Source organism: Trachymyrmex septentrionalis, unplaced genomic scaffold (assembly GCF_001594115.1).
Source record: "Trachymyrmex septentrionalis isolate Tsep2-gDNA-1 unplaced genomic scaffold, Tsep1.0 scaffold13, whole genome shotgun sequence".
Classification (NCBI taxonomy): domain Eukaryota; kingdom Metazoa; phylum Arthropoda; class Insecta; order Hymenoptera; family Formicidae; genus Trachymyrmex; species Trachymyrmex septentrionalis.
Window position 1 is genome coordinate 478,723 of NW_017304438.1, and position 11,536 is coordinate 490,258.

Here is an 11,536-nt window from a genome sequence, read left to right on the forward strand (position 1 = left end):
TATAAACTACGTAATATGTAGTTTATTTGAATTAAGTCATGTTTTTTTTTATATTATGTACTCATTTCATTTTCTAATAAAGAGTTTTTTATTGTCAAATTGAGGCATTTGATTTGAGAATATCAAAACCGCAAAACGTTATACTTTAGAACTTTTTTAAGGATAGAAAAAAAATTTTGTATCCTTAAAAACGTTTTATAATCCAGTTAAATGTAACTTTTAAAAGCCCTGTAGCAGGTCCTGACAAAATTTCAGCTGAATCTTGTTCCGAGAGAACAGACCTACAATTTGAGAGGAGTAATGACCCATTTGAACACTTAGAAAAAAATGCTAAAATCGACCTTGCTAAGATCGACCTTGAACTTGAAATTTGATCATTTTTTCACATTAATCAGGCTATTTTTCTTAAGGCATATATCGTAGGACTAAATTAATTATTGCATCGAGTTCAGCAACGAAAAAGAAACATACAGTACATACATACATTTAAAATCCGAATTAAGCTATTTTATATCAAATCAGATATATATTAAGGAAAATCGAAACTTTGATTTCAAAATCGTTCATTAGCAACCTCTAAATCTTAATATTTTTTTAGAAAAATTTAGGAGTGTTCTTTTAGCATGAAATGGAAGCTTTTTTTTGAGTTAAGGCCGATTAAAAAAAAAATTTTGTTTTCTTATATGTCAGTCTAATCTATATACATATATACACACTATCGATCAAAAGTTTAAGTTTACTTTCTATAAATATACAAACTTGAAGAAGCTAACAATAACATGTAAGCATAATACATCAACACAGGTCATACTATAGCGTCACTTATTCGTTTTATGGTAAATATCCACCTTGAGTCTAAGTTACTTTAAAACTGTGTTTCGACAGCGTTATTATTGTAAATTCTGCAAGTGTATTAATAACTTTGCTCATTATTTTTTCTTCTTATTTTGAGGTAAGTCTCATTTAAAAATCATAATTGTGCTATACTATAATTAAATGAAAGTGGATTTTATATTTTTAAAAAATACAGAACATGACATAGAGATAAATATACCATTTTTTCTGTTTTTTAGTGTAAAAGTTAGATCGAAAACAAGATTTAAATATTGAAACACGTGTTGTTATCATAGCATTACACGAAGATTATTCTACGCGGAGAATAGTATCCAAGATCAAGCTTTCTCAGATTGTAATTATGAATGCTCTGAAGAGGAAGCAACAGATCGGATTAAATAGAAGCTGCCATCGGTCTGGGAGACCTAAAGTAACATCACACAAAGAAGACAAGTTCATCTGCGTGCGTCAGTAGTAAGCGTCAGCGAACTCGAACTCGGAAATTCGTGAAGAACTGAATTTTACTAGTCAGAGGCCAGTGTCTTTGATGACTGTAGAACACCGCTTTCGCGATTAAAAGGATGTGTAGCCGTTAAAAAATCACTGCTACGGAAACAAAATAAAATAAAAATATTGCAATGGGCTAAAAATTGATCAGTAAATCAATAGTATAAAGTATTATTCTCAGAAAATTTAGTATTTTCAGAGGAAAACACAAGCAGTACGTTCTTCGGCAGATCGATGAACGCATGATGAATTCATGTGTAATACAAATAGTAAAGCATGGCCACGGATCATGGTTTGGGGCTGTTTTACCAGAGATAAAGTCGGAGATGCCATAAAAATTGAGGAAATTCTGGATAAAATACAATATCATCATATTTTACAACGCCTTTTCATGTGGAAAGAAAATAATGAGCCGTGATTTTGTTTTCTAGCAGGATAACGATTCTAAGCACACGTCAAAATTGTGTAAGAAATATCTCGTAAACAAAGAAAAGTAAAATGAGTTAACATTCATGGATTAGTCCGCTTAGTTACGCTGACCTGAACCCAATCGAATTATTATGGCACGAATTGGATAGGAATGTGTGAAAAATGCGACCAATTAATTAAAATCAACTGGAAATTTTTACAAATGTGTTGGACTCAAATTGCAGCTACTACTTTAAAAAAGTTAATAGAAAGAATGTCCAATATATGTGCTGCTGTTCTGTCTAAAGAAGGATATTTTGAAGAATCAAAAATAAAAAAAATATATAATTTAATTTATATTTTATTTTGTGTTGTACGGCATTACTTTTTCTCTTGAAAATAAAGTTGTTAAACTAAAATTAATTATGAAAAACTTATTATTTATATATTTCCCATCAATCTGGTGAACTTAAATTTTTGATCGGTAGTGTCCATACATACTTAAAAACTTGTTACGTTTCCGCGCTAGAGGAAGAATTGCATGCCTGATACCCTCGACAATAGTAATTTCGTTTAAAACAACCTAAAGACATTATGCAGAAAACAGTTATTTGTGTAAACGCGAGTTCAAATGCTGTAGCAATAATTTATTGTTATAAAAGACACCACATTTCTTTGGAAAATATCGTTTTTGTAAAATATTTCGTCCCCATTTTCATCAATTTAACTAAAATGGAGCGTCGTCGAGCAGTACGTGGAATTACCATCAGACGGACGAAGTGAATTAAATTTCTTGAATTTAAGAAATCGCATAGGAGACATAGCATTAAAAGATTCTTCAGTTATGTAAGAAAATAATTTTTTTAAGCAAGCCAAGGACTTCAAAATAAAAGTATAGTACGTTTTTTTGAAATGTTTATCTCCGAATAAATGAAACATATAACTTATTTATCGCTGCAGAACCGTCAAATATGCCTTTTTTTGCGGCAATAATTTAACATGCCGCTGGATTACTAGCAATTTATCGGATTTAAGCAGAAACTGCTTTCGTCATGCCTTATAATTTCCGACGATCTATTATATAATTAATTTGTAAAAGGGCAATTGTTGCCATCAAATAAATTGCTTATAACTGTTAATGGCAATAAAAATCGATAATCCAATACACAAAAGTATCAAGTGCAGTTTTCTACAATACTGAAACAACTTAAGAAAAGTAGTTTCAAGAGATTTGATGCAGACAACTTGTAATCCGATATTTAGTAAATGATCAATGACTTAATTCATAGCTTTTCCGCAATAGATCCCATATTTTACGAATATATTATTATTCATAGCAGACATTAAAAAATCCTTTTGAGGGCTGAAAGTTCTACTAATATATTTAATTTTGATTGCAATAAAATTTTTCCAACACGTCAGATATCATAGTTATAATATAACAAAATACGCAAAAATAGCTTTTTTGCAACTTTAATTGGAGATTTCTCAAAATTGTGGCGTAATAGAACAATTTGGAAAACGGATTCAATTTCAGCATCCAAAAACTATTAAAAAATAACTAGTTTTGTTCTGGTATTCGAGAAAGTAATTTTTTGTCAAATAGTATAGCGCTACAGTAACAAGCAATACTAACAACTTATGCTGTAATATATTAAAAGTAAATTACGTCTAAAACTATATATCATGATTCAATGCGTTATAAATAATTTATATTATTTTAAATTAAAAGCTTATTGCTTATATTAATCCGCAAAATCAAATTAACATAATGAAATAATGCAAAGTTCTAATCTCTCTCTCTCTCTCTCTCTCTCTCTCTCTCTCTCTCTCCCCTCTCTCTCTCCTTCTTTTTTCCTAATATTTAAGCGATTAAATTATTAATATATTAAAAAATCTTTAAAAATAACGTCTTAGTAACTTCATCATTAGAATTTTCATACAATGAGAACAAGAATACAACAGTATTGATACGAATTCTCAAAAAGATCGTAATAATTCACGATGATAAAATGTGCGCGAGCTTGTGTATGTATGTATATGGCATATGTGGTGAATGTGGCTTGTGTAATTAAGAATTAAATGTAAACAGTGTAAAAGACGATTTATTGTGGAGATACAGACCATCCTCACCTGGTAAACTTCCCTTGGCGCGGACCCCCCCACGAGCGGCCAGCCGCTGGACCCCACGGGCCCCTGAAGCTGCGGGGTTGCGTCCCCCCCTGACTGGCCCACGGGCTTGCGGGCCACCGATTCGGCCACGTGGCACTACTCCACGGCCACGACCAGCCTACCCAAATAACATACCCAAATTGTTACCCCATAATTGTACAATCATTTGCATTATATTTACATTTCATTTAATTTTCTTTTCTTTTTCTTAATATTTTTATGTGTCTCTTCTGCTTTATACCTAATTTAGTTATGTACAGTATATTACGCAGTAGACCCTTAAAAATATAATAGTAATAGTAATAACATACATTAGAATTAGTATATATATATCGCTAAATGATCAAGAGTTTTTTCAGTATATATATGTGCATTTTATTCGTAATGCTCATATTTGGAGCGTAGACGTACATACAAGGCTTTTATATATACGTATACATCCATGACAATATAGCATGAAAAGAGACGAATAAATAACAGAGAGGAAACAAGAAAGTTATGGAGAGGAAGAAACAATGACAGAATGAGAAAGAAGGAAGAAAAAAGAAAAATGAGAACGTGGCAGAAGTAAATCACCTATAACCAAATTTTTACTAACCACGTTTTTACATACAGCAGTAGGAGTTAGCAGAGTTATCCAATGTAGTAAAGCGAAAAGCGAACTGATTGGTTGGCGTAGGAACTTTTAAGCGACACAAGCTATTGCACTGGCGGCTAAAACAAAATTCAACCAAAAGGCGTATTATATAAATAAGCGGCGCAGCATTGTTAAGCGTTAAAACAAATGTGATTTAAGCATAAGCTATGGTTTTATATACATGGATGTAAGGACGGTGGGAGGCTAAAGCGAGAACTGCAAAACATGTTCACTGGTGCTATATACGGGGGATGAATCCTCTCTATTCCGTCATCTATCTCCGTGGTCTTTATCATACCTACGCATAATTCAGTGTACAAATAATAAAATATTATTAATAAAGTATTACTATCGTCACGTGACACATATACGATAAATCATTTGTAAATAGATTACTGATTTGAAAAGTTTGAATGACGTTTATCATTCCTTAGTTCCAATACTGCTGTTTATAATTTGCGACAAACTTTTCCTCCTGCTTAATAAAAATAAAATTGGCATATTGAATTGATTTATTTTTTTGAAAGTTAAAGCGATGTATGTATATGTTACGTAGGTATATATGGTAACGTATGTTACCATATGTCACATATATCGGATATACAGAGTGACAATAACCATATCATCTCTCGTGAAAAAATTTGAAGAAATATTTGTGAATATTTGAAGAAACTACAATCAACATACTATGTATGCGCTATATACAGTGTCTGGTAATAACATCTTGCAGACAGTAGAGCAGGTTAAATTAAATAGAAAAATCTTCTATTATTTTGCAAGTTTGACAATAATTAATTTTTTAATAATTATTACAAGTAGGTAGAGGGTTTTTTTTTATCCAATTTAATCCACTTTACTGTCCACAAGAAGTAATATAATTATTATCAGACATTCTGTATGTAGCGCATACATAATTTGATTGGTTGTTTCTTCAAATACAGAATATAAATTATAATAAGAATACGGGAATTAATCTAAATTTTTTCCTGAAAGAAACTCAATTTAAGAATCCGATGCATACAACGTTATCATTTACACGAATATAGTTATGTTTAATACAGTACAGAATACAGAAAAAAATTCAATTTCAAATTACAACAGAATAAACTCCATTTTATTTTATATCCTTATTTATATTTGTAATTTAAATCAACTTTTTTTTATTTCAAAGAAATTTATAAATATATGAATATTTGTATCTTTTTTTAAATAAGAGATTCGATAATTCTACTTAAAGCGAAAATGTCTACAATGATAATCTGATGTTAAAAATTTGTGAAAGAAAAAATGGAAATTAAAGTATAAAAGAAACATGATATGTGAATATTGAATCGTGCAGATACAGCAAAATAAAAATAATAAATTGTAATTTATAAGTATCGAAAAATTGGAAGACTAAAACACTTCCTCAGGAGGAATATAATCTAGGAATATAATCGAGATAACGTCCAAAATAAATAATAAAGCAAAATTAATGTTAGAAAAAGGTTCAAGATAATGCGAAAACAATTCAAAAATGATTCTTATTTGTCTATCTCTCCTCAAAAGCAAGGGGCTAACTACATCGCACTATATGACGTATACATCATATAACACGGGGAATATAGTAACATCAAATAATACATGTAAGAAACCTGAGTGCGCATGTGTTATCGCAATAGCAAGGCACTGCCAAGAGAAAAAGTTGATCGCAATATAAAAATATAATAAAAATGAAACGATAAAGTAAATTTTTTTCGCGCAGGGTGCCCATACGCTCCCTTTTGTCATGTTTGGATAACCCTGTAACTTGACATAGAAAAAGTGTAACATCATATCCGAGCCACGAGACGCAACGTCGCTCTAAGACAAAAAAAAACAAATTATTTGTACATGAAGACTGTAATATATAAAGAACGACGATAAGATATATAAAAAGTCCTGTACACTGCTTTCTGCCTACATCTGGAATTCTCCTGAAGCTGCGCTAGAATAATAATGAAAGTGGAATAGTGTTAAGGGATCCTGCAACACTGTAAAATGTGCGATCTTCTTCCTTGAGAGGATTTATATAAATATAGATATTTATCTTCAAGTTTCTGTTTTTTAATCCGCATGTTTTTTCCTTTTCTCTTTATTCTCTTTATATTTTTTAATTTAAATTGCTTTTCCCGGCTATATCTTGGTTGAAAATTTAGAATGGGTCTACCATGGCTCAGATATGATTTGCAAGCAATTTGAAAGTGGCAATGTGTTCGGATTACAAGGTCTAATCTTAGTAGTATCGAAGCTTTGATGTTAGTACAGTATAGATGTAGGGTCTATATAAATATAATAACATTCATAGTACGCTCTTAACAGCATTCTTTCCTGCTCTCTTCTACCCTTCTCCCCCCCCCTCCCACACATACACACGTACGCAAGCACGCACGCACGCACGCACGCACACGCACACACATACACACTTTGGATTCATTAAAAATTTTATAGCTCAGATAAATAATGTACTGTGGATGTGCATTTAACATTATTAAATCAGGATTATATTAAAATGTCTTCCTGCGAGTTAATAATGATTATAATAAAAAATAGCGCATACACCTAATTAGCCAGCGTTAATTTACACGCTCAAATAAAGAAAATATATGACAGATGTCGATCTGGATGAAAAGTTGGAAAGAAATACGAAATATATTAGGAGAATCCGTGAACACTGTGCCACAGTCAAACTACTGCTAGTATAAAAAAAAGTAATAATGATTTCAGGAACGAAAACGACTTTTTAGAACCATTAAAAAGGCGACCCACCGGTTGAGGCTGCCTGCCTCTCCCTCTGGCAGGCGGCGGAGGCGGCGCATAATCGAAATAGTAATCTTCATATCGATAATAGTCATCGTAATAGGGATCACTGTAGCCACCTCGATAATCCCCATAACCGTAATAGTCGTAATCATAATCTATAAAAACACACATTACAAATAGACCCAAATTTAGCCACGATATCCAATTGACAACTTACTGAGATATAATATAATACTATTTCAATATTATAAGAAAGGCATGCCGGGAAAAGATAATTTGGAAAATGCTAATATACAATAGAAATAAAAGAGAAAGAAAAACAAAAATAAATTTAATCGTATATCGAGAATAAAATATTTGTGTAGAAAATATGATTTCGATAAAAAAAAAAAGAAAATTGTAAAAACACTCAATATATACAAATATCATACAAAACTGCGTAATGATTACCCTACCACCATCACATTTCCTGAGATAGAAAATTGTAAGGCCATTCAAAAGTTTCACATTTATCCTAGATAAAAGTTATTAAAATATAAAATAATTCTATAAAAAAAAATAAATACAAAATATTTGAAATATTAATTAACAAATATAAAAAAATAACTCAATCCTTTCAAAATGTAATTTATATGTGCATAATCTTATTATTTCTAATCTTTTAAATTCTATGAAGGTATTTAGAGTAGCCGTTTCTAAAAACGAAAGAAAAATATAAATATCTTCTACAATTTAGAAAATATTTGAAACAATATATTGTAAAGAAAAAATGTCTATAAATTTCATTAGAAAAAATTAATTTTCGATGACCTCACAATATGTACTTAAATTGGGCATTAACATAAAAAGGAAGAAAATACACAGGACTACGTATGATACTTTACAACTGTTGCATTCATCATTCATCACGGCTTACCTATTTCCTGGAGAGCTGTAAACAGATTTTGAACTGATGATGCATTGTACTAGGTACACGAGGTTCACATACGCTCACGTATATACAAATGAATGAAAAAAAAATTATATAAAAATTATCCTTGGCGATGCATATGATATTCTATGTACTACTAGAAAATAATTCTCACTGAGGCACCAAACAAAAGTACAAAACAAATGAGAAAATATACATGCAATTATTTCTTGGTTAAAAAAAAAACAGATATCACAGGAAGTGGCAGTGGTAAGGCAACAAGGTGTTCTTATTACACAAAATGCTAAGCACACATGTAACATACATATATGTATTCATATACATATGTGTGTGCGTGTGTAACAATATAGTACAAATTAACAATATATATTCGTGATAAACGTAATCATTATTCTTACGTAATTGAATTGTTCAAGAAAACTAAAGAATGTCTTCAGTTTTATCTCAAAACTAAATACAAATCAGACATAATAAATAAATTACAAGTAAATAAATTTATATTTTTAGATCATTTTACGATCATTTAATGATGTATCTGAATAAAATTTTTAATCATAATCTAATTAAACAATTTGCATTTAAGTATTCTTAAAAAGCAAACAATTTCTAATATATCATAATATAACACGTTTCACGTGAATTATATAAAAATAATTTATTAATATATACAAGTGTCTCGCAATTAAAGTGCTCTTGTTTAGATAGAACGGATTACTGAGTCGAAGTCTTCTAGCATTTTGTAATTTTCGCAATAGTTAAGAAGATATTAATTACTAAAAATTGCCGAATATATTGGTCTTGAATAATTTTTTACTCAAATATTATATGTACTATCAACTTTACAGAATAACTGCAAGAAACAAAAATCATTTATTTTCTTCTCATAGAACTCTAAAAATTTTTGCAGAATTTTTTATCAACTTTTTATTTTCTTATTTTTACCAACATGAGAAAATACGGTATTAAAAAATTCTGAAAAAATTCTCAGAACTTTATGAGAAGAAAATAAATAATTTTTGTCTATTGCTGTTTTTCTGTAAAGTTGATAGTATTTGAGTAAAAAATTATTGAAAACCAACATTTAACGATTTTTAGTAATTAATATCTCATTAAATCATTGCGAAAATTGCAAAATAGTAGAGGACTTTTCGATTCAGTTTAGTCCGTTCTATCTATACAAAAGCGGTTAGCAAAAATTTACGGGACATCCTGTATATATATGTATGTATATAGAGTATTTCACAATTACCGAATTTACTTTTAAGGACATATTGTAGCCTGGACATTTTCGTATTAGAATTTTCGTCTCAAAATTATCTTAAGAATATGTCTTTAAGAGAAAATTCGATAGTTATGAGACACCTTGTATATATAATACATATGAAAAGATTAGTATTCTCAAAAAATATATAAAAAAGTTATATCCAATAATCTATAATTATTCCTAGATTTTTTTATGTCAGTTTATCAGTCTTATATACTTATAGCAATAAATAATATAAACTGTAATAAAAAAATAAAAAATGATTTTGATCAAGATTCCGATTGAAAAACTATAATGTAACATGGAAATTAAAAAGTATTTTTTATTCACACGTTCAAAATAACTTATCATGCGCGTAAGCCAAGGTATATGTAATGAGTAGTTAAAAATTCCCAAAAGCATGCAGATATTTGTTATGTAATTATTTCGAAAAATATATATATATATTTTTAGTGTCCATCAAAAATCTCGGGACATTTAAATAATTTTTGAATAGTTCAAGATATAAGATTGAAATTTATAGATATACAATGGGATCATAAAATCTATTACTTAACCTCGAAAACATTCATCTTATCGCTTATTTCTGTACTATTCCTATCGCTGTTCTTATTGCTGTTGTCTCACATTAGGAGCTTTCCAGCAATAGATACAAATTGACACAAGAGTCATCCTGTTATCATTCGATAATCAGTAAGAAACAAAAACAGAATTACTCTTGTGTCGATTCGTGCTTCTGCTGAAAAGCTCCCATAGTGTCTAGGGCCTAACACTCCTGAAAGGTATAGGAAGAGGGGGGGTTGGAAAATCTTAAATGGAATATGGGACTCGTTTGAAAGTGCTTTCTAGCAGGAGCACAACGCGGAATAAAGTTCCGAGCTCTACGATTTTTTTTTCGCGGAATTATAACCATTAAAACATTGTTATTGAGGTGTACTTTCCAACAAGCAACACAAATGACACGATGTGACACAATAGATCATTACATACTTGCCAATATTAAACGAAGATGATCACTGTGTCGCACTGTGTCGTTTGTTGGAAGGCACTCGAAATTTTGCGGTAGCGAGGGCCCACGGCGAGAACGTGAAGAAGATAAGGCTTCGCGCGGACATGCGTTTCCTAAGTGAATGGAAGTGCATGCCGGAGAGTGTGCAGTGTGTACGCGCGTGCAAGACACAGGCAGAGGACCCCCCTGTTCGACACTTCTGCAGTATTTAACAACTAAATGAGCCAAATGATCATAACTATGCGCAAAAAAATTATAAAAATCCTAATCGATCCGCGTTGTTTTTATCTCAAAAACCCTTTCAAACGAGCCCTCACTCGACTATATGTCATTAAAGATTCCAGGCCCTTCTTTCCGGGCTCCTGGTTTTCGAGATTAAATAATGGATTTTATGCTCGTATTATATTCCTATAAATTTCAATATTCCTATAATTTCTTATATAATCGAACCATTCAAAAGTTATTTGAGTATCTTGGAACTTTTGGCAAACACTATACTATATAGAGAGTATCACAAAAAGATCAGGCCATTGGATTATCTCGAAACATGACGTTTTCGGATAAATTTTCATATAAAAGTAGGATATCAAATTATCCATCATGTGATAATATTACAAATCCGACTATGCGATCTCTGTGTGATGCACCTAACGTTAATGCCCGTGATGGTAGCAGCGAATATCTCGAATAGTTTTTAACCAAATGATATCTAATTGTACTGTTTTGAAAAAATCGATGTTGGATACAAGGATTTACAAAAAAAATTAGGGGTGTCCATTTACAAAATTTGAAGTGACCTTAATGATGTGACATTCTCAAGCTAATATTGGTCAAATTAATATCATAATATTATGGGTAACTTGGTATTCTAGAACTTTTGTATGAACAAATTTTTTTAAAAACATCTTTCCAAGATAATGTAATGCCCCGACCTTTTTGCGATATCTCATATATATTCATATACATATATATATATATATATATATATATATA

The 11,536-nt window shown here is 30.6% G+C and overlaps 1 protein-coding gene across 1 annotated transcript in view; it reads right to left on the reverse strand.

Moving 5' to 3' along the window:
- Positions 1 to 11,536, reverse strand: part of LOC108756838 (heterogeneous nuclear ribonucleoprotein R) — a 30,032-nt gene that overhangs the window by 7,322 nt on the left and 11,174 nt on the right. Inside the window, exons 11-12 of the mRNA XM_018500939.1 lie at positions 7,346 to 7,494; positions 3,883 to 4,039 (exon numbers count right to left, since the gene is read on the reverse strand). Coding sequence (XP_018356441.1) covers positions 3,883 to 4,039; positions 7,346 to 7,494 — 306 coding nt within the window. The remainder of the gene's footprint in view (positions 1 to 3,882; positions 4,040 to 7,345; positions 7,495 to 11,536) is intronic.